At 34.8% G+C, this 25406-nt stretch overlaps 1 protein-coding gene across 1 annotated transcript; it reads right to left on the bottom strand.

Annotated features, from left to right (window-relative positions):
• Positions 1 to 2908: 2908 nt before the first annotated feature.
• LOC127860043 (ATP synthase-coupling factor 6, mitochondrial-like) lies at positions 2909 to 20329 on the bottom strand. Its single transcript, XM_052397798.1, has 4 exons — positions 20225 to 20329; positions 8109 to 8279; positions 3494 to 3624; positions 2909 to 2999 (listed from the first exon to the last, which is right to left on the bottom strand). Exons 2-4 carry the CDS (start codon positions 8270 to 8272, stop codon positions 2941 to 2943), a joined length of 354 nt encoding a protein of 117 aa, XP_052253758.1. The 5' UTR covers positions 8273 to 8279; positions 20225 to 20329; the 3' UTR covers positions 2909 to 2940.
• Between the last annotated feature and the right edge of the window lie 5077 nt (positions 20330 to 25406).

The following is a 25406-nucleotide window of genomic DNA, read 5'->3' as shown; positions in this document are numbered from 1 at the left end:
TCAGGGGGGGCGTGGGGGATGGTTTGGACGGAGTCAATTGTGGTATGTCAGGTAAGAGTTGTTTTGTCAAAGTATCAAACGAATCTAATCATAAATAAAAAGAAATGGCAATTTTAGCAAAATTTAATAATTTGACCTTGAGAGTCAAGGTCATTAAAAGGTCAAGGTTAAATTCAACTTGCCAGGTACAGTACCCTCATGATAGCATGAAAGTATTTAAAGTTGAAAAGCAATAGCCTTGATACTTAAGAAGTAAAGTGGATCTAAACACAAAATGTAACCATATATTCATAGTAACTAAGTAAAACAAGAGCACCGCCTTGCGGGTGCAGACCGCTCATCTATTTTCTTTTTAAAGGTGAAGGGACTCTCATTTTCAATCACAAAGGAGGGAGGAGTGGAGTGAAGAGGGGTGTATAGTGTGGGGTTGTGGACATTTATTACATTATCTTCCAAAAAAGCGAAAAAAAAAAAAAAAAAAAAAAAAAAATCGGGGGGGGGGGGGGGTATAGTGTGAGGGTGTGGTGATAATTTGTGAGATGATCTTAAAAAAAAAAAAAAAAAAAAAAAAAAAATCAAAAAAAAAATTTGGGGGGGGGTGGGGGGGGGGTGGGGTGGGGGTATAGTGTGAGGGTGTGGTGGTCATTTGTGAGATGATCTTATAAAAAAAAAAAAAAAAAAAAAAAAAAAATTAGGGGGGGGGGGGAGGGGGGGGGAGGGGGGGGGAGGGCACGGGGGATGGTTTGGGTGAAGTCTATTGTGGTATGTCAGGTAAGAGTAGTTTCATCAAAGTATCAATCAAATCTAATCATAAATAAAGAAGTTATGGCAATTTTAGCAAAATTTAATAATTTGACCTTGAGAGTCAAGGTCATTCAAAGGTCAAAGTAAAATTCAAGTTGCCAGGTACAGTAACCTCATGATAGCATGTAAGTATTTGAAGTTTGAAAGCAATAGCCTTGATACTTCGAGTGGATCGAAACACAAAATTTAACCATATATTAAAAGTTACTAAGTCAAAAAAGGGCCATAATTCCGTAACAATGACAACCAGAGTTATGCAACTTGTCCTTTTACTGTACCCTTATGATAGTTTGTGAGTGTTCCAAGTATGAAAGCAATATCTATGATACTTTAGGGGTAAAGTGACCAAAACATAAATCTTAACCAAATTTTCAATTTTCTAAGTATAAAGGGCCCATAATTCCGTCCAAATGCCAGTCAGAGTTACATAACTTTGCCTGCACCGTCCCCTTATGATAGTTCATAAATCTTGCAAGTATGAAAGCAATAGCTTTGATACTGTAGGAATAAAGTGGACCTAAACACAAAACTTAATCAAATTTTCAATTTTCTAAGTATAAAAAGGGCACATAATTCTGTCAAAATGCCAGTCAGAGTTACATTACTTTGCCTGCACAGTCCCCTTATGATAGTTAGTAAGTGTTGCAAGTATGAAAGCAATAGCTTTGATGCTTAAGGAATAAAATGGACCTAAACACAAAACTTAACCAAAATTGTCAATTTTCTAAGTATAAAAAGGGCACATAATTCTGTCAAAATGCATGCCAGAGTTATCTAACTTTGCCTGCCCAGTCCCCTCATGATAGTAAGTAAGTGTACCAAGTTTGAATGCAATAGCATTGATACTTACTGAGAAAAGTGGAACTAAACGCAAAACTTAACCAAAATTTGCAATTTTTTAAGTATAAAAAGGGCACATAATTCTGTCAAAATGCACGCCAGAGTTATCTAACTTTGCCTGCCTAGTCCCCTCATGATAGTAAGTAAGTGTACCAAGTTTGAATGCAATAGCATTGATACTTTCTGAGAAAAGTGGACCTAAACGCAAAACTTAACCGGACGCCGACGCCAACGCCAACGCCGACGCCAAGGTGATGACAATAGCTCATAATTTTTTTTCAAAAAATAGATGAGCTAAAAAGGGCCATAATTCTGTAAAAATAGCAACTTGTCCTTTACTGTCCCCTTATGATAGTTTGCGAGTATTCCAAGTATGAAAGCAATATCTATGATACTTTAGGGGTAAAGTGGACCAAAACACAAAACTTAACCAATTGTTCAAGTATAAAGGGCCCATAATTCCGTCAAAATGCCAGTCAGAGTTACATAACTTTGCCTGCACAGTCCCCTTAAGATAGTTAGTAAGTGTTGCAAGTATGAAAGCAATAGCTTTGATACTTCAGGAAAAAAGTGGACCTAAACACAAAACTTAACCAAATTTTCAATTTTCTAAGTATAAAAAGGGCACATAATTCTGTCAAAATGCCAGTCAAGGAATAATACTAAAGGAATAAAATGGACCTAAACACAAAACTTAACCAGAATTTTCTATTTTCTGTCCCATTCGATCTCTCCCTAGATATTGTGTAAATAAACATTATGACTAAGTTTCATCAAGATTGCTTTATAGAAAGACCTCAATTGTAACAAGGTTTTTCTGGTTGACCTGGTGACCTAGGTTTTTGGATGAACATGATCCAGTTTAAAACTCTGCCTCGATGTGGTCGGTATAAACATACCGAGATCGTTTCATAAAGATGAAAAATGTGGCTTCTAGGGTAAAAAGTTGACAACTTCCACCAGGTATGGCGCAACAATATATTATGATTGCAATAGTTTGAATTGTGCATTTCATTTTTAGGTGAACTCAAAACAGTTACAACTCATGTTTCAAATTACAACTATATTTTATTTATTTTTACCAAAAACTGACAATTTACTAAACTAATAGCATCTCATTAGTCTGTATTCAACATCTTTGACATTCTTTGTAATTATACAAGATATATAAGCATCATATAAAACTTATGTATAATTGTTGGTACACAGATACACACATTATACCACAAAGCATATCCCAGCACATTCCATAAAAGTTCAAATTGTTCAATTGTATTTCTTAGTTATTTAAACAAATTATAACGGCAAACTCTCAGCTGTTTTTTCTGGAGCTGCTGGTACTTCCAAAGGCTGGTCTGAAACAATTACAACAAGAATCACATTTGGCACAAAAAATTGTAAACTGAAGATACAATTTGTGATTTTGCCACAGTTTTTATAGCCAGAATTCTGATGGAGAGAAAATTTATCACGAGGGCGTTACCTGAGCACTTAAACAGCTTCAAATAGTTTTTTTTTGTCCGATCTATATTTTACTATCATGTTCTCAGATTCTTGATAATTTTTTATCTTTATGAGCAATACTTATAAATAAATACACATTGCTCCCAAGCTTTTATGATTGAAGAACTCATTTGAATTAATCTAGTAGCAGAAAATCATCCTAATTCCTTCCTAACTCATATTGTTCTTTTTTGTTAGAACTTACAGGAAACATTTACCAAAACAATATTTTTTTAGCACTAGCTTGATATAAAGGACCTATATAACTAGACTCTCTTTTCAAATACTAATGCAGCTAGAGAGACCCCTATTTCAAACCACTCCCACAATGCACAACATTAAATACCTTTGAAATTAAATGTTGGGAATTTAGTCATATCGACGCCTGAGGCTTGAAACTGGGTCTCGATGCGTGACAGCTCATTCTTCAGTTCTTTTTGAGAGTCGGCTGGGAGATCCATCTTGCCTCCTGATGACCTGGAACAGACATGGCAAGTTCATTTGAAGAGTAGAACAAACGGGTTTGTTATGTTGCAAAAACTATTAACATGTAAGTGGGAAACCTGGTATTTAAACCTGTGCTCTTCCTCAATATATATAATAAGACAAGAGGGCCTGAAAGGCCCAAAGTCGCTCACCTGAGACAACAAGATATTATTGGGACAAATCTTCTGACCAAGTTTCATGAAGATTGGAAAATAAATGTGACCTCTAGATTGTAAACAAGGTTTTACTATAGCCATATAAGGAAAAATGCCCCGCCCCTTGGCAGCCATGTTTTTCAACCAACCGGCATCATTTTTATACTCTTCCAAGATATTATCGGGATAAATCTTCTGACCAAGTTTCATGAAGATCGGACAGTAAATGTGGCCTCTAGAGTGTTAACAAGATTTTACTATGGCCATTTAAGGAAAAATGCCCTGCCCCTTGGAAGCCATGTTTTTCAAGCAAACATAATTATTTTCGAACTCATCCAAGATATCATTGAGACCAATCTTCTGACAAAATTTCATGAAGATTGGACAATAAATGTGGCCTCTAGAGTGTTAACAAGGTTTTACTAAAGCCATATACTGTGAAACCATTATTAATCGTCAGGCATTAATTTTCATAAATTTCGTCAGTCGACCGATCGGCGAATTTAAGATCCTAACGAACAATCATGCTCTATGTTTGAACAAAAACAAACACTGAGTTGAACAATATTTTAAAACTTTACCGTAGACATGAGGCATTAAATTCCAACATAATCCATGCACACATTCACTGCTGTTTCGTAATCAAGATTAATCCGGTTTTGACACAAAGGGATGTAGATGACACAAGGTACTTAACTGACACGTTACACTTCTTTAAAACGCGTGTGCAGTACAGCTGTATCGAATGCGTTGACTTCGTTTATGTAGAATGGTAATGAATTAGCGCTAATTGTTTATAACTTAATTACCCATTAGGTGCATTGTGTTTTTCAGGGGTGTTGCATATTAGCCATCACGCAGCGAATGCCGATGAAAGACAATAAACCAAATGAAAAGATGACGATGTGTGATCAACATGCATATTTATCACAAATTAATAAAGAATATTTTAATTGCTGTTTGTTGTTTGATTGTTTGCGTTTAACCACACTTATTACTATTTTAAATGTATCAATTTATTTATTTTTAAATTATTGACATTATTGATTTATATACCGGTAGTTTACTTTTTAAGAACAAACACACACATAGAGTTTATAATTAGAATGTTGATATCAGAATTAAAAAGCATTTTATTTGAAAAAAAACACTTAAACTGGAACCTCTTTCGTATAACACAAACAGTTTTAAAACGGTATTGACAGCATTTTAATAAAAATCATACCAACTAGAATTACGATTGTTATCAGTATGGCAATTATAATAATAGAAAATGACTAATGGGCAATTGGCTTCGTTGTTACAAACACTCGTTAACGGTTATTCGATCCCACTTGTCCGCTAATCATAACAATGAACGTGTGAATGGCATACATTAAGAGGGTCCATTACTGTCCCTTGATAACAAAAGACTAGTTAATTGGCATGTGACAAACAGGCCCGACCTCCTGCAGTGATTCTCAAGTGTGTTCCCGCATTCGTATGATTTTTCGCAACTGCGATTGATCGCGAATATGTATTACACACAAATCGGATATTGACTGACGCATTTTTTTAAAATTTAAAATCAGAAATCGGCGAATTTAAGTGCTGACGAAATCGTCATTTTTATAAAAATGACGAAATTTTGTGCTTTCGAAAATAAATGGTTTCACAGTATAGCCATGTAAGGAAAAATGCCCCGCCCCTGGTAGCCATGGTTTTAAAGCAACCAAAACCATTTTCAAACTCATCCAAGATATCATTGTGACAAATCTTCTGACCAAGTTTCATGATGATCAGAAAATTAAATATGACCTCTTAACAAAGTTTTACAACAGCCATATAAGGAACAAGGGACAAAATTGTCACAAAACCAGGTTTTCATTGTGAAAAAAAATCTGATAAAGAGAGAAAACTCAAACTGAACTTTTGAAATGAACAAACAAAATTAACCCCCTTTGTAAGTTTGTTTTTAAAAAAAATCTATTTTTAGTAGTGGCGACCTTGACATTGGAGATATTGACGTGATTCTTTCGTGCGACACACCGTCCCATGATGGTGAACAAATGTGCCAAATGATTTTAAAATCTCACAATGAATGACATAGTTATGGCCAGGACAAGCTCATTTATGGCCATTTTTGACCTTTGAACTCAAAGTGTGACCTTGACCTTGGAGATATCGACGTAATTATTTCGCGCGACACACCGTCCAATGATGGTGAACAAATGTGCCAAATGATTTTAAAATCTGACAATGAACGACATAGTTATGGCCCAGACAAGCTTGTTCCGCCCGCCCGCCAGCCAGCCCGCCCGCATTCGCCAATCTAATAACCAGTTTTTTCCTTCGGAAAACCTGGTTAAAAATGCCCCGCCCCCAAGGTGGCCATGTTTTTCAACCAACCGGCATCATTTTTGGACTCGTCCAAGATATTATTGGGATGAATCTTCTGACAGAGTTTCATGAAGATTGGACAATAAATGTGGCCTCTTGAGTGTTAACTAGATTTTAATAAAGCCATATAAGGAAAAATGCCCCGCCCCTTGGCAGTCATGTTTTTCAAGCAGACGTAACCATTTTCGAACTCATCCATGATATCAATAAGACAAATCTTCTGACCATATTTCATGAAGATTGGACAATAAATGTGGCCTCTAGAGTGTTAACAAGGTTTTACTATAGCCATATAAGAAAAAATGCCCCGCCCCCTGGCAGCCATGTTTTTCAACCAAAGGGCATCATTTCTAAACTTGTCCAAGATATTATTGGGATGAATCTTTTGACCAAGTGTCATGAAGATTGGACAATAAATGTGGCCTCTAGAGTGTTATCAAGATTTTACTATAGCCATATATAGCCATATAAGGAAAAATGCCCCGCCCCATCGCTAAAATAGGTGACATAACAATATACACACTATAATTAATGCAAGCAGATCGATCATTTTATATATAAAATATAGACAATTCGCTATGCATGCATGATTTGCATTCCTATGTTTACCAGGTGACGATGATGATCAATCTACTTGCGTTATTTATAGTTAACTGGTAGGTACTTGGTACCTGTACCCAGTAAAATTTATTACCGAATATATAAATCAGGGTTTTTTTTCCACTTTTTGGGAAGATAGCCCATGGCTTTGGAATTGGGAATTTTATCGGCATTTTCATGAAATTGGGAAAATAAATTCATTAGCCTTTTTTTCCACACGAAAAGTCCACTGATTAGGGAAATACTAAATTTGATATAACTCTTTACAATCTTTCAAATTAAAAGAAAAAAATCATATAATACTTTGTTAGATGTAATTGAATTACAATTGAGATAAAATACACATAAGACTTCTTTTTTTTTTTTTTTTTTTTTGGAAATTGGGAATTTTTTGCCAAATTTTGGGAAAAAAGTATACTTTTTGGGATTGGGAACATAGCCGAATTTCGGCTATAAAATCGGGCAAAAAAAAAACCTGTAAATACTGAAGATATTAAAACTTAACAACTTTTTTCAAGTAATGTTATATACCAGTCGTGATATTTTAATCAATATAAACTAATAATTGTAAAAAAACAAGCAAATTCGTTGAATTGATATCCCCCGCCTATATGCTTCTTGACACTAAGGATTATATTTGACACTGAAAAAAGCATTTTTTCAAGATACAAAGGGCCATAGTTCTGTAATTAACAGATGCTGTACAACTTCATTTGGCATGCAGCATCCTCTTATCCACATATATACTCATACCAAGTTTCAATGAAATCCGCCAAAGCTCTTCCAAGATATGGCTCCGGACACAAAAGTGCCTATAGTAAAAAGCATTTTTTCAAAATACAAAGGGCCATAACTCTCTTTTTAACAGGTGGTATACAATGCCATTTGGCATGCATCATCCTCTTATGCATATATATACTCATACCAAGTTTCAACGAAATCCGCCAAAACACTCCCAAGATATGGCTCCGGACACAAAAGTGCCTATAGTAAAAAGCATTTTTTCAAGATACAAAGGCCCATAACTCTGTTTTTAACAGATGGTGTACAATGCCATTTGGCGTGCATCATCCTCTTATGCATATATATACTCATACGAAGTTTCAATGAAATCCGCCAAAGCACTTCCAAGATATGGCTCCGGACACAAAAGTGCCGGACGGACGGACAGCCGGACGGACAACGCCAAAACAATATCCCTTCGCCTTTGGCAGGGGATAATTACGGTATTTTAGAACCTTTCTTTTTTTGTCAATCGCGGTTGACAGTCTCTTTAATGTTGAAAGTATACAAGTGCATGACTAATTCTGCACTATGTCAATCAATAAGCAAACACTGTACTTTTTCTTCTCTGCATATTCCCTGATTTTCTGTACAAAGAGCTTCTGGATTGGGTCTTCTGCGGTCTGGGAAAGAACAGCTGAGCAGCCGATATTGCGCCTAGCCTGGACACGAATACATAGGCCCACAGTCCTCAGGTGGCTACGACACAGATTTGTGAACATCTTGACTCTAAAACAGAAAAAAATAAAAAGGTATAATATTCTGACCAATTTTTATGACAAATGTGGCCTCTATAGTTCATAAGCTTTACTCAGCTAAATAAGGAAACTGCCCAGCCGGCTTGCGGCCACGTTTTGAACAGACCAGAACAATTTTCAACTAGAAATGGCGCTGCAGAGGCAGACGCGGATACCAACGCCGCATGTTTGAGCCAGAGGCGCCCCAGGGTTGGTAATGGGGCCATGCATAGTTGAGATTGACCGTAATGTCATAAGAGATGTTCAGTATCAATTTGAAGTAAATTGTTGTAGTAATGAAGAAGTTCATGTAAAATAACCTAAAAAAATGAGTGAAAATCTTTGACCTGGCCCCACCCCAACCCCCCATAACTTTTGACCCAGAGGTTAGATCAAAATAGTGCACTGTCGCACATACCGGTAATTATGCTCATAGCTACCATGTGTGTAAGTTTCAAGGTTCTAGTGCTAATAGTGTTGGAGGAGATAGTGGCCAGGACGGACGGACAGACGGCAGAGATAACCACATACTAGTAATAGATTTCAAAATCTAAACGCAGACCCCAAGTTCAAGGTCAAGGTCACAGGGGTCAAAAATTGTATGCACATGGAAAGGTCTTGTCCAGATACACATGCGTACCAAGTATGAAAGAAATATCTGAAGTTACACAGACGTTATGAGCTTTTTTTGAATCGAGATCACAGATTTCCAAACCTGAACGCAGACCAAAAGTTAAACAAGAGGGCCAAGATGGTCCTAGTTCACTCACTTGAGAGGAGTGGGTTCGTTCAATCTTTACCTTATGTCAAACATGACCTAGATATTGACCAGACAAACATCCTGGTCAAGTTTCATCATTATTGAACCAAAACTCTGGCGTAGGGAGTGTTTTTGTTTTTGTAAGATTTGAAATGGTGACCTATATTTTTAGATGACCCCCCTTACCAAACATCAAACTTTTCTTACAAGGATTTTGTATACTGAAATGAAAATTTAGACAATCTAAGGGCCATTATTATGGCATTAATTATGTGATTTTGCTCATCATCAAACTTGACTGAGATCTTTCAGCAACTTTGATGAAGAATGCTTGAGAAATGTGAATGCTAGAGTGTTTACAAACCAAATGTGGACAGACGGACAGCGGACAAAGACCAATCCTAAAATCTCATCTGAGCAATCAGGTGAGCTAAAGTGTGTTTCACCGATCTGAGCCATTTTCCAATTTGTCCAAAAAATTAATAAAACCAATGTATTGACTAAGTTTCATGACGATTAGGCAAAAAATGTGACTTCTATAGTGTTCAATCACGAGGTTTCTCTCTATATAGTCACATAAGAAAAACTGCCCCACCCCCCTGGCAGCCATGTTTATTGACCCATTGAGACCATTTGCAAACTCATCTGAGATATATATAAAACAAATCTATTAACCAAGTTTCATGATGATTGGGCAAAAATTGTGACTTCTAGAGTGTTCACAAGCTTTTTTCTTTTTTTTTTACTATATACATAAAAGAAAACTGCCCCCCCCCCCCCCAATTTGACAGTTACATGAAGATTGGGCATAAAATGTGACTACTACAGTGTTTACAAGTTTTTTCTATTTTTGACCTAGTGACCTAGTTTTTGACCCGGCACGACCCAGTTTTGAACTCGACCGAGATTTCATTGGGACGAAGCTTCTGACCACCAAGTTTCATGAAGATCGGACAATAAATGTGGCCTCTAGAGTGTTTACGAACAAATGTTAACGGACGGACGACGGACAAAGACCGGTCACAAAAGCTCACCTAAGCAATCAGGTGAGCTAAAAATTTCATGCGCATGGACAGGTGTTGTCCAGATACACATGCGTACCAAATATGAAAGCAATATCTGAAGGGACACAGTAGGTATGAGCCTTTTTCGAACCACGGTCACAGATTTCGAAACCTGAATGCTGACCTCAAGTTCAAGGTCACAAGGGTCAAAAAATGTATGCGCATATAAAGGTGTTGTCCAGATACACATGCATACCAAATATGAAAGCAATATCTGAAGGGACACAGTAGTTATGAGCCTTTTTCGAATCGCGGTCACAGATTTCGAGACCTGAACGCTGACCTCAAGTTCAAGGTCAAGGTCACAGTGATAAAAAAATTGTATGCGCATATAAAGGTATTGTCTTGATACACATGCATACCAAATATGAAAGCAATATCTGAAGGGACACAGTAGTAACAGTGCTCCAGCTAGGATTTGCCTTTTTTGACAAAAGGGCACTTTTAACGCGCAGTATTTTGTCAAAAGGGAACTTTCTAGCGCGCTGGCGTTTCTTTAATGCTTCCTGTTGCTGCTGCATGTTCATTTATGTCATTATAATTGTTAGAATATAGTATTCCCATTATTATTAAACCATTCAAAGATAATGTCTACAATGAGGAATGAATTAATTACAATGTAATAAGAGATTTATTAATTATCATAATTTTATGTAAAAAAATTGTGTTTTGTTGTAGTGATACAGTTTTAAATTCTTTATCACATTTTGATATAGTTTTGTACAGGGCTAAGATATTATTGGGACAAATATCTGAGCATGTTCCATGAAGATGGGGAAATAAATGTTGCTTTTAGAGTGTTTACAGAGCAAATGATTGCACTATTTTTTTTCACTGCTCTTAATAGAGAATTATCTTTTTTAAATCCCTGACATTTACCTACATACAGAAAGGTCTTAGGTGATTTGGATTTCATTTGTGCAAATTATGGCTATTTAAATAAGTTATTAAAAAAATATTTGCTGATATTAGTATTGACTACTACTATTGATATATCGCCATAAAGAGTTTCTTAGTATACTCAAACTTGGTCAACTAGCGGGTCAAGTTGACTCGCAGTATTTCATAAGCTCACTCTGGATTTTGTTTCTAAACAAACTTGCGTGACCTTTTTGTCAAATCTGTCAGGAAACATCTCTTGCTGCCAGTATCAATCGATTTTTGGTAATAAAATTCTAAAACTCACACTCTAACAATATTTGAATTATTATAGTTTAATTTGTTTTAACGAAAAAATCAGACAGTGCTTTAAAATAACTGTGATATTTATTTTATTTGATGTCTTAAATTCCATATTTTTCAATTGTTATTTACGTTATTGATGGTAACTTTGAATGATATGTCCGATCTTTGTTTATTCATGCTTAATAATAATATTAGTGCTGTTTATTAACCTATTTACCGTGAATCTACCGGGCGACAAAAATAAACAATGGTGGACAGTGATGTTGTTTTTGTTTCTTCCTTACTTGAAGGATTTTCGTCATAAAAAGGCAATTATCCAATAAAGTTAAATAAATATATTTACCTTTTCAATCATTTATCTGATATATGAAGATGGTTTCTAGAAGCAAGTGAATATTCCTTAAGTACAGCAAAGCTACCTTGTTTCAGGCTAGGATAAAAACAAAAGCAATTGTTTTCATTTTCTACTTGACCGTTTAGTTGCAATAATTCAACACTCAGCTTTATAACCCAAAGGGTTGCTGAGAGTTGCAATGCACCCTCTTTTGTCCAAAGGTGCAAAATTGTATCTCCACTGCAAATGCTAAGGAACACTGATATTGCAAATACTTATCTTGGTACTTATCAAAGTTGACTGTTTAAAGCACAAACTCACCCAAATGGTACCTTTAAAAGCGAGAAATAATTGCTTTTAATTTACTTTGTTATTCTTTCATCCATTATCCACAATATCGAGAACTGTTGTATTGTTGCCAACAAAAAGTGTCGCTATTGGTTAGGTTGCAGTACACCAATCTTTTGCACATATAGTGATTTTCTATTAGCCTCAGTCGATAACGATATGGAACAGTTGTGGAATATTTACAGTGTTTGAAAATTTAAAATGACAAAAGATGTATTAGTCGGAAAAACAATGCCCCCTATTGCGTCGCTATGAAGTCATCTATTCAACCTTTGACCTTGAAGGATGACCTTGACCTTTCACCACTCAAAAATGTGCAGCTCCATGAGAAACGCATGCATTTTAAAGCTACACACCTTGAAATGAACTACATGGCATAGTAAATTTAAGAATAAATAAGAAACATATTTTATCTATGCTAATAAGAATATATCTGGTGGTAACACGGTAGAAATCCGTCTTTTTTGCGTTTTAAAATTAAAAATATTTGCATTTGTCGAAATGGACGTATATGTCTAGAAATCCTACTTTCGGTTTTAAATACGGTACTGTTTGAAAAATAATAAATAACATGGTAACTAGGCTATAGATTTAATTTAATCTATGCCAATTAGAATATATCTGGTGGTTACAATGTAAAAATCCGTCTATTTGCGCTTTAAAACTTAAATATGATCGGGTTTGTCGAAATATTCTTATACATATAGAAATCCTACTTTCGGTTTAAAAAAAAAAATAAAAAAAATTGCTAACTAGGATATATATTTAATGAAAATTTTGCAAACTTTTAACTTGCATATTATTGATAATATTGATCAACATGTATTTCATTTCAAGGTGTGTGGCTTTGAATATCTAGTTGCTATCTTCAATATTGCAAAATTTGACCTTTGACCTTGAAGGATGACCTTGACCTTTCACCACTCAAAATGTGCAGCTCCATGAGATACACATTCATACCAAATATCAAGTTGCTATCTTCAATATTAACAAGGGCTGTTTGTAAGACATGCATGCCCCCCATATGGGCTCTCCGTTGTAGTGACAGCCATTGTGTATGTTTTTGTCACTGTGACCTTGACCTTTGACCTAGTGACCTGAAAATCAATAGGGGTCATCTGCCAGTCATGATCAATGTACCAATCAAGTTTCATGATCCTAGTCAATGCGTTCTTGAGTTATCATCCGGAAACCATTTTTATATTTTGGGTCACTGTGACCTTGACCTTTGACCTAGTGACCTGAAAATCAATAGGGGTCATCTGCGAGTCATGATCAATCTACCTATCAAGTTTCATGATCCTAGGAATAAGCGTTCTTTAGTTATCATCCGAAAACAATTTTACTATTACGAGTCACCGTGAACTTGACCTTTGACCTAGTGACCTCAAAATCGATAGGGGTCATCTGCGAGTCATGATCAATGTACCTATCAAGTTTCATGATCCTAGGCATAAGCGTTCTTGATTTATCATCCGAAAACCATTTTACTATTTCGGGTCACCGTGACCTTGACCTTTGACCTAGTGACCTGACAATCAATAGGGGTCATCTGCGAGCCATGATCAATGTACCTATGAAGTTTCATGATCCTAGGCATAAGCGTTCTTGAGTTATCATCCGGAAACCATTTTACTATTTCGAGTCACTGTGACCTTGACCTTTGACCTAGTGACCTCAAAATCAATAGGGGTCATCTGCGAGTCATGATCAATCTACCTATCAAGTTTCATGATCCTAGGCCTAAGCGTTCTTGAGTAATCATCCGGAAACAATTTTACTATTTCGGGTCACTGTGACCTTGACCTTTGACCTAGTGACCTGAAAATCAATAGGGGTCATCTGCACGTCATGATCAATCTACCTATCAAGTTTCATGATCCTAGGCCTAAGCGTTCTGGAGTTATCATCCGGAAACCATTCTACTATTTCGGGTCACCGTGACCTTGACCTTGGACCTAGTGACCTCAAAATCAATAGGGGTCATCTGCGAGTCATTATCGATGTACCTATGAAGTTTCATGATCCTAGGCCCAAGCGTTCTTGAGTTATCATCCGGAAACCACCTGGTGGACGGACCGACCGACAGACCGACCGACAGACCTACATGTGCAAAGCAATATACCCCCTCTTCTTCGAAGGGGGGCATAAAAAGTTATGGCCAATGTTGAAGTTTTCGGACGAACAGAATATTTGACATTTGAACTTAAGAATGACCTTGATTTTCACCTTTCACCACTCAAAATGTTCAGCTCCAGGAGATAAACATGCATGACAAATATCAAGTTGCTATCTTCAATATTTAACAAGTTATGGCAAATGTTAAAGTTTTCGGACTAGAGAATCATGGTTCAAACAGAATTCTCAAACCTAAATTCAAGCACTTTTCAAGGACTTTTCAAGGCCCAATTTTTTATTTTCAAGGCCGAGAACCGTACGTTAGTTTCCTTAAAAAAGTGCATTTTCAAGCAAGTTTAACACAGTTAATATCATTTATTTGCTCAAACAAATTAAACTTATTCCACAATAACTCATACATGTTATTTCTAGTTATTACATACATGTTATCCATCCTTAACTCAATGAGTCTCACATACAGTTTGTCAACCAGTTCCCGATAATCAGCAGTTCCGATTAATTTGTATTTAATTTTCCATAATGCCCCAATAAAAACAAAATGATAAGTGTCTAAGGTATACATTAGGTAAAGGAATAAATTAACAAAGTTTAAGCAAGAAATCTTTTGTAAATAGCTTACAGGGTGGAAAAATGCAGCAAAAAGTTAACCGGAATTGAATGAGTTATGTTTTGAAATGTGCATATGGGTATAGAAGGCTTTATTATTTTCAAATAAACTTTTTGCTGATTGAAAACAAATGCTATGACAATGTTTTGAAATACTAATTCTTTAAGCTGAATGATTTTTAATAATTTTCCTAAGGTTAAACTTTAATTGGCTATTTATGACAAAAAACTGCATGTGCCGTCTGGCCTAACCTGTTATCATACAAAATAAATATTACCCTTTATTTTGACATCTTCTCACATTGACACTAAATCCCGAAAAAATTATTGTGGTAAAAAGAATAAACGTTTTTGCCGGGCGATTCTAAACTGGTGTACTGAATGTATCTATTTACTTTTTAAAGTTATTACAAACAAACACATTGCTTCTCAATTTCATGTTTTCTTTGTGGGTTTCCCCTTTCTCGTGGCTTTTCAAAGCGCTTTTCCCCATCCCCTGACATCAACGGTCTTCATACAGACCCGACAATGTGCTTTTTGAATGTCATTTGTTTTCTGTACCCAGGAATATTCAGTTAACCACCCTGGTTTGAAATGACACTTCCCCATTGCTGCGTTTTCACTCGCGAAAATTGATCACAATGGAGAACCTCTGACGTGGTACAAATAATCTGTGACGTGTACACATAACGTTTCGTACTCAATAGTGTACGAAACTTATATATTTCGTACTCAACTTTTTGCGCGAAGGAATTTATGATAATTTTTCGTAATATTTCCCTTAAGAACGATTTAAGATAATAATTAAAGCGATGATACATGTAATTTTGAGCAGAAATAAACATTTTCAAGGCTTTTTTACATGAAATAAGCACTTTTCAAGCACTTTTTCAAGGCCAACCTTTGTTCAAGGGCTTTTCAAGCCTAGGACTCGTTTTCAAGCACTTTTCAAGCCCTGTGCGAACCCTGAGAATATTTGACATTTGACCTTGAAGGATGACCTTGACCTTCACCTTTCACCACTAAAAATGTTCAGCTTCTGATCAGGAGATACACATGCATGCCAAATATCAAGTTGCTATCATCAATAGTGAAAAAGTTATGGCCAATCATGAATGTTTAAGTTTTCGGACGGACAGACAGACGCCATATATTAGACATTTGACCTTAAAAGATGACCTTGACCTTCACCTTTCACCACTCAAAATGTTCAGCTCCAGGAGATACACATGCATGCCAAATATCAAGTTGCTATCATCAATAGTGAAAAAGTTATGGCCAATGTTAAAGTTTTCAGACGGACGGACAGACGCCATTTATTAGACATTTGACCTTGAAGGATGACCTTCACCTTCACCTTTCACCACTCAAAATGTGCAGCTCCAGGAGATGCACATGCATGCCATTATATCAAGTTGCAATGTTGAATATTGAAAAAGTTATGCCCTCAATCCATTTTAGGGGAAGCGGGTCGCTACCCATAGCAGGGGGAATTTTCGCGGCGTTTCCCTTTTTGGGGGATTTTTTACTTAATATCTAATTATTACATTTGTACATGTTTGCACAATATTCATTGCTTATTTCATAATTTAGTATGATTGACAAGATTAAATTAAAATAGAATTGAGATATAATAATCATGAGACATCTATCTATATAAAAAAAAAAAATATTTTTTTTTTTCAGGGGGAATTTTTCCCACCAAAAGGGGAAAAAGTATACTTTTCAGGGGGGGGGGAATGAGGCCGAATTTCGGCCGTGGATTTGACAGATTGAGGGCCCTGTGACCATTAAAGTGTTAGGACGGACGGACAGACTGATATACTGACTGACGGACAAATCAACTGCTATATGCCACACTACCGGGGGCATAAAAATGTAAGCAATATGAGTGTGTTGAAATATCGTTGTGTTTTTTAGGTTGCATGCAAAGGATAACATCAGTAGGCTGCCATTTAGGTAAATTTAATGTGTTTTTGAAGTTTATTCATCACTTTCCTTACTTGGAAACGAATTACTTCTGTTTAGTGATACACACAAAATCTGTGAGCAAAACTGCGATTGTGTTTATGAAGGGGCGCATATGTCCTCACAGAGCCGCCATAGCAACTATTATCAAACTCAAAGGCTCTGGGAGTACATTTATATGGACTACTTGACAGTCAGAAGTAATACGGGCAAAAGCCTGCGAAGCGGGCGTTGACCGTTCATACATATGGGAATTTAGACATAAAGTTACATAAGAATACCACATATGGATACGTCTCAAAAAAATTTGCCTCGCGACATATTTTTTCGCGATGCTATTTATGACCTTGAACAAATCAAAAACACTTTGACATATGCTAAATCACATGTAAATACATACCTCAGGAAAAGTTATATCAATGACATCATAATTGTGTAGCGAATCGCACTAAATATTCTCGCATTATTTGTTTTTCTTCGCAACCATTCCAGAATTAAGTCATTATTCAATTATCTCCCATGAATGCTCTTCTTCAGTGGGTATAAGCCGAAGACTGGTTCATTACATATAGTGACAGTCTTTACCAACACAATCTAGGTGAACATAACCCGTCTTTAATATGTTGCAGAATCTCAGATTTCTGTCGAATTTATATGCTTTGATCTTTTCGATATCTTATTGTTATTAGTATCCTGACAAATCACAAACGCTTGTTTAAAAATTATTTGTTTTAAACATTATAGTTGGCATCTCTATTCTTCCAGTATTCTCGCGGTATTTTAATAACGACACCCTACTGTTTATTTGTCAGAATTTGTGACGCATTTTCCATTCGCTCTCAGAAAGAAGTTTTACGTGTGATCATGAGCAATATTCTGGTAAGTTGTCGTTGTTATCCACCAGAAACACATTTATTCACAAAATTTAAAGATATTCCGATCTAACTTTTTAATCTTTTAGCTTGAATTTTTAACGTATTTACACCTCGTCTGCTCGCTCTTTACCGATATCCTGAAAGGTTACATATCACTATAATTAGTTTAGGCCTAAAACCACAAAATCCGATACCTTTGGATTTTCGTACCACAATCTTACGTAAAAAATCTTCCAGATTCGAAATCAACAAAAAACAAGACATTTATAAATTGTCTGCATTATTGATCAAATTTTAAGATATTTGTTGGTTTTCCGTCTTTAGAAGCTGTTCTGCCAAGGCAAGAGCTGGGCATCATACAAGCCATTCTATCCAGCAAAACTGACAGTTTTGGTTTACAGAAATCAGCAGAGGAGGGATTCCTGAACTTTCAAAATTTCCAAGCTATACACACAGTTATTATCTGTGGTGATCTTTATTGGTTCTGTTTGTTTACTTGGATGGAACATGTGTGAACTTTTATAGAACTTTGAAAAGTCTATATATGTCTATCTATAAACAAAAATCAGCTATGGTATAATAAGATCAGATTTGCAAACAATGTCAAAGGGTTGTTAAATTAACAATTTGAAGGCAATTATGCTGAAAAAATATGAAAGTTCCTATGCAAATTTTGTCTGTATATCGACAAGTGTCTGCAGATAATTGTCAAACTAGTAATACAAAACTTACCACAAGTATGTAAAAGCACTAAGTACCTGTGATCATTTTTAGTAAGATAGTGTAATTCTAAACAGTAGCAAATAGCTTGTTTAGTAAATGCATAATGCAATTAATATGATTTCCGTTCTATTGTGTAATTAATAAATTGGTTGTTACTTGTTAATCCATGATAAATGTTTTATGGCTAGTACAAAACCAGCAATGTTAATTTTGTAAAAGGTAATACAATAACACCACTTTGTAATTTCATATACGCAAATATTCTTGAAATGAAGGTTGATGACAGTGTTTTAGTTTTTCTTATTTTGTAACTATTATTTTATGTGCAAATAAATGATGTGAAGTGTTTTGTATCTCCACACAATAAAACATACCTTTTTATATATGTACTGTGTTATGTGTTATTTGAATGTTTAAATAAAACAATATGGATGATATAACATGATGCATTCTAATATTTGCATTCAAATTGTAACTAAGGTGCTAAGTGTATGCAGTTTAGACTGTGATTTTAGAATTGCTACAAAATGGCTAGTTTTTTAGTGGCGACAAAATTTAAACTATTCAACAAAAGTTTGCGAAAGAAAATTAGAAACCTGCAAGACACCTGTATTTATTAAATATTTTAATTGCGAAACAAGTATGTTGTTATGCTGTTACACATAATTATACATTGATAATAAATAAGAAGATAATTAGTGGTGTTAACGTTTCCCAACAGTAGAAATCATTCTTCTGATGAAGTCAGTGATAAACAGACGAAAGCTCCAGGTATGGCTTTCAATACGTAGTGTGTGTTATTTGACAGTCTAAAACTTCTTGGATTAAAAAAAATCCTGTCAAATTTGTCAATCAAAATTGATTTGACACATCACATGATGATGATTTTGATTATGTTAAATCAGTGTACTGTATGCTAACTGCAACTGCTTTAGCAAGCTGTCAAGTTGAATTGAGACATTTGATGAAACAAACTGTTTCCTGGGTAGGACCAGTACTTAGTGTCTATATGACGTACCATGACGTCGAAAGTCTACAAGACCTACTAGGTAGAACGAGAAATGTACTTCGACGTACAATTTTCACCGACCCTTGAGTGTTAGCCAATCAGAAGACACCTTACGTCTGTTGATTTTAGAGATATTTTACATTGAACATTATTATTATTATTATTTATACCGAATTATGCGACTATCGACCGCTTACTCATAGATATTGCACTTCGATGTACATTTCTCTTTTTAACTTGAAGGTCTTCTTGACTTTCAACCCAAATGGTACTCCATAGTATGTCTTTAGCGTTATCTAAAGAATGCTCCCACTTAAGGGATCAATACAGAGACCTCCCAGTGACTAGGCCAGTTAGCAGACACCCCATCCACTATACCACAGACACCGAACCAGCAATAAATTCCTGTGGCTAGAAAAAAATAAAATAAGATGCTAGATCTTTAAGCTTGGAACATGTAACTGGTTTTAAGATTGATTTTTTTGGATGCATTACTTAATTATTGCAACAATTATAATATTTTGAACACAATCATGTTCATATATTTATTAAAAATAAATGGTTATCAAAAAAAAACTTAAAAAGCTTTTGCCCGTAAATTAGGTAGCACCTATAATCATATTAATTTTTGGCTATTTTCGAGGCATATTTCTTCAAAACGGCTTGTGATAAACAAAAATCGCTATGAACAATCAAGGACTTCCACCTTGTTTTATTTGTAACACTCTAAACCATCAGCCAACAATAATAGCAATGTGGGTGGGGAAATATAAATGTTCCGGATTTCTCAAAAGCAACGGACTGACTTCATGCATATACTAAAAAAGGGCATAACAAAAATTTAAGATAGTCCTTCTACGCACTAAAAACTTTTCAAAAAAAATTATTTGAATGGGTTTCGGTGGAAAATACATTAAAATCCATACTTTTGACTTTTGTGTCCGAATAACGTTACAACACGAGAACAAGCGAGATCCAAAACCCTACTACGACGGATATTTTACACTAATAAACTTTTCAAACAGAAATAACGCAAAGATGTCTTGATAAAATATTTATTAATAAACATATCTGTCATTGCGTAAAACTGTAATGTCTAGTTATATATACTAAAGGTTTACTTATAAATTTAAAGTCATTTAATAATGCACACGTAGATATACTTTTTTTAGTTTAAATTGAAAAGTCTCGGAGATCTTCATTAGCGAAGCATTGTTAACATTTCAGGCTGATGTATATTTATTGAAAAGTACATACCTGATTTTGACTTAATGATATTCGTTTCGTTTCGTTTATTCAGTCTCTGATTTAAGGCCACCGGTCCATAACAAAATGCATTTACATAAAATTGAATATAAACATAGACAAACATACATTTATAATTGTTACCTGACAGAGGGAGAATAAGAAAAAAAGCATGTTTATATATAACTTAACAATGGTTCGAATGCAAACAAAGTGGTGTACAAAGTTGACATACAACGATAAGTGTACTATTTATTGATCATAAGTATTATTATATTAATACTATCTTCTCATTATATTATTTATCAGCTTACAAACAGCTAGAATTTCATAATTTCTTCCAGAGTTTAGTAAATTGTAAAATCTATTAGCTAATAACTGTAAAATGATTGGGTTGTATATAAGGCAGATAGAATGAGCGTATATCTGAGTACTTTTTTACAATCAAATAAAACATGATGCTCATCCTCAATAACAACAATATATTGTGGTTAAAACAGTAAGTCTTATATTAGACTGTTCCGGCAATATTTTATATATTTCCAAAATTGATATTTTTCTTTCTTAAATTTTCCAAATAATTACGTGTAAATTTTATTTTTAAATTGTTAACTGATGTTATGTTATATAAAATAATACATTGATTTAACTTCACTTATTCCGTATAGATAATACTAACAATACACATATTGAATACACATTTGCGATTGAGGCGCAAACGCATTCTTTCCAAGGTAAACCATGTCACCATTCTGATATGTAGGAACCTTAACTGATATGCCCGAGACACCACATGCATGCACGCGTGTAGATAAGATTATCACGATAAGACGATGCGCGTCACATCATCGATTGACTGAAATCTAAGATCTATAAATGCACAATAATAAAAACATCCCCATTGTTTCTAGATAGAATGTACAGAATGTTTCTTTACGACTTAAGCATATACAGCTTATCGTCACAGCAATATGGATATAGATCTTGCTGAAATCTCGAGTGCCGCGACATCGACGGAACTCGCAATAACAAGAATATTTGTTAATTGATACATCTTTGTTTATATCTTTGCGATACTGGATTCGTTGTTATGTTAACCCAATTAAATTATCGAGTTACTCTAAAAGAGTAATTTCAAAGCTGTTATTTATCCATTTGTTAGCTTGATCTATTCATGTCACAGTAGTAGATCTACATACAAAAATATTGTGTATTTTGGTCTATTGTTCGCTTTTGCAGTTCGTAGTTTTTGTACTCAATATCACGCATATTGCAGATAAATAAGTGATGGTTTGCTCGAAAGGTCAAATGACTGGAAATAACCATATGTGTAGGAATCTTATAATATTAAAATGGCCAACTTACAATTACAAAAACAGTTACCAGACTTTTATTTTTCATAAATATCTATTTTGGCTTTTTTGTCACGTTAATGAATATAAATATTTGTAATCAATTTTGGAAGATTTTGCTAGCTCTTTTATTCAATTGGATGACCACAACATATTTATAAGATGTTTGACGGATTCACCAAACCTTTTAATTCTAAAATGAAATAAAACTTTTTAAAGTTTTTTAAATGCGCACGCTTTGCTTCTTTTGCATGGCACCCGATTTTTTTTTCAACGAAGAGGCATAGTTCAATATTTGCTATGCCTACATCTTTTAGAACATACATGTATATTTTTTTTCGACTACTGGCAGGAAATACCAACATCATCAAGAATCATCGTCGGAAACCCACGTTAATTCAAATGCTATGCTTTTTGATCGACAGTGAAAGGTTAGGTAGCAAACGTATCCAAGAGAATACATATCCATTCGATAGGTTCCATGTAATATTCTGTACTAAAATTAAAGCAAATAAAATATACTTCATTAAATAGTTATATACAGTATACATATAACCATCCGCTTTCATCATATTTACCGTTATCTGATGAAATAATATACATTTGTATATAGACTTCATCGGAAGAGTATTTTAAAGTAGTGGTTATTATTTGGCTCGTGAATATTTATGAAAACGAAATGCTATTAGGAACTTCTCTCACAGTATAAACCACTGTGTATTTCCAAGTAAAAGACGCCCGACAAATACGGCTGACAACAGATTAACATCAATATTATTAATATTGAAAACAGTGCTAAATCATATCAAACAATATTTACTATGATTTTATAACTAACGTATCTTCTATTGAGTCGAGATTGCAGTCGGGAGGACGCGTGTCTGTGTGTGCGTGTAAATAAACTCTGAAATACACAGACAGTTAATGAGGTCCTTAGGGGTCTACATTATATGAGGACTCAAAGTGTGTCCCAGCACTCCTACCTCATAAATAAAAGTTGTGACGAATTCTGAATTTTGGCTGATATATCCAGCCATTTACTATTTACTGAAAAATAATCCATCTTCGAATGTGTCGTATGGTGGGGGTGGAGAACAGTGAAGAACCCGATCCTTCCGGGATATGGTGACCACCAACAAAGCTCACATGCGCCGGGAGCGGATATGAATTCCAATTGCATAGATGTACTAACCCATGCGCTAACCGGACAGCTTCCCACGGTAAATAATGCTGCGACAACGGAATATGTACAATGTTTTCCGACGATGTTCTCAGATAGATCTGCTGCGCTTTTGTTGACAGATCAATAAAAACAGTCATCTAACCAACATAACAAGTTTCCAAGCATAATGGAAGAATGCGTAGTATATTAATAACAACAACCGAAACCCCAAATGCACGATATTTTTGGGTGATATAGTGATATACATGGAGTATTCTTATATTGCAATAATAAAAGCATCCCAATTGTTTCATTTGAGTATGCTGTAAGAGACATTCACTTTGCATGAATACAGTTTTTACAATCCTTCAAGTCAGAAAACAATGCGGCGAAAATGGATTTTTTCGCTCTTATAATCGCATTCATTTTTGTAAATTTAATTATTTTGTTAATATTTTTTTTCAATTTATAAGTTTTAGGTAAAACGTTTTAACAATCGTTTGAATGTTTAAATATACATTTAACAATCGCCGTTTGCAAGAAAAATATTTAATCTGCCACATACAGTTTAATATTTTCTATTCATTTATAATGTATGAAATTGAGTTGAACACGACATGCAAAATAATGGTTGCACTTTCAGAAATGCTGATATTTTTTCAACGAACTCCTTATATTGTTACTCTTATCGTTATATGTTTTGATAAGGCTTTTGCATGCGCTGTTTTGATGATGTTCTTGTTAATGCTGCTGCTGCAGCTGATAATCATGATGCCTATGGTGGTAAACAACACTATATTATATATAAAATACACAATATATATTGGTGATTTATTGAGAACATCGTCAGATGCGCGCAAATTGTTCACAGTAAACCGAATAGTTGTTTCATCATTGTCGGATACTTATTCGGGATCATTCAAATACTGTGTTTGAATGCAAAGTGATACCAAACGTAACCACATCTGCATGTATGTGACATCCGCACCACCGAGTTTTGATTTTAGCAATGTCGAATTCTAGAATAAAAGATAGCTTTTTGTTTGTTTGATTAATACTAATGAACACAACACGTGCTCGAAAACATATAAAGTTCGTTCATAAGAAGAACAACTTTTGAGAACAAATATATGGGATTTCCAAACGATGTAATTGATGACGCTAAAATACACAACACAGATCGCAAAACAGTTTTTCATATGATAATTTAACACTCGTTGAAGACAGTACGTTCGCTTAGTTAAGGAGTTTTTGACAAATGCGAAAACTTCAGTTATTCATTTGGTGATACTGGCGGGAAACGTCTCCACAATCTTGTAACATATTATGCGGACGGACAAACCTACAAACCAACCATTCGACGGACCGACTGTCAGTTTGAAATATAAATAACCCCATGTCAGACTTCGTTTGCGAGAGTATTACTTAAACCTATCAAAAGAGGTGTTGTACATATATATTGACGAATCTATTTTGACAGCTACTATATTAAGCTTGAAATGTGAACTTAGGCTCGATTGGTCATATTGTGACGCAGGGATCTCGACATTGCCTGCAATGAAGTTCACTAGCTATGAGCCATTAAACAATGCTAGATCAACAAAGCTTTTTGTTTCATTAACATCACAAAATAAGGTTAGGTCATTTCTATGTGATGTTCTCGAACATGTGTAGGTTCAATAGCGAAGATTTCGTTAGCTCAATTACTGGTTTGTAAAAATCAACTGGACGCTTTAATTTAAACTTATTCGCATCACAAAAATATAGAACAATTCATTACAATGGTATAAGAAAAAAATGATCTTAGGTAATTAAATAAAAAAATAACGATTTACTAGAGCTACAGTTATCAAGTAATGTTATAATTTGATTTGCATCCATTTAACATTTGGATTATATGTAACCATCATGCGTATATCTCATGGTCTATTACCAAATTAGTCACCATAGATACAGCAACACTATGACGGAAAACACTCAAAGCAGACTCAAACATTCCTGATTTGTTTTCTTAAGTTCGAAATTGTTCAAATGATTATAATGTCTCGATGGTATTGATAGTCCAGGTAGTCGATGATATTGATAGTCCAGGTAGTCGATGATCGCTTCGGGATCGCTTCCCAGTCTGGGAGCATTATCAAACTCTTTTGTTATATAACCAACTACTAGGATTCACCGAAATACTTTATGAACAAGACACGAAATCAAGTTTCTTTATTATTATTATTGAAGTAGAGCTAAAACTTAAGAAAAAACAAAAACGACCATTTTTGTAGATGTATGAACTATTTGATAAAAAGTGGATGGGATTGATGTCAAAAAAATTAGTCCAACCTTTTTTCCATTTGT

This window comes from Dreissena polymorpha, chromosome 15 (genome assembly GCF_020536995.1).
Source record: "Dreissena polymorpha isolate Duluth1 chromosome 15, UMN_Dpol_1.0, whole genome shotgun sequence".
Lineage (NCBI taxonomy): Eukaryota > Metazoa > Mollusca > Bivalvia > Myida > Dreissenidae > Dreissena > Dreissena polymorpha.
The sequence above is the reverse complement of the archived record's forward strand: the minus strand, read 5'-3'. Positions and strand labels throughout refer to the sequence as shown.

What these genes read in the sequence shown, in the direction of transcription:
- LOC127860043 (XM_052397798.1), bottom strand. Translation starts at nt 8,272, where the DNA reads ATGTTCACAAATCTGTGTCGTAGCCACCTGAGGACTGTGGGCCTATGT. An exon ending in GAATATGCAGAGAAGAAAAA is followed by an intron (nt 3,625 to 8,108) that starts GTACAGTGTTTG and finishes TGTCTGTTCCAG; the next exon opens with GTCATCAGGAGGCAAGATGG. An exon ending in CCCAACATTTAATTTCAAAG is followed by an intron (nt 3,000 to 3,493) that starts GTATTTAATGTT and finishes TAATTGTTTCAG; the next exon opens with ACCAGCCTTTGGAAGTACCA.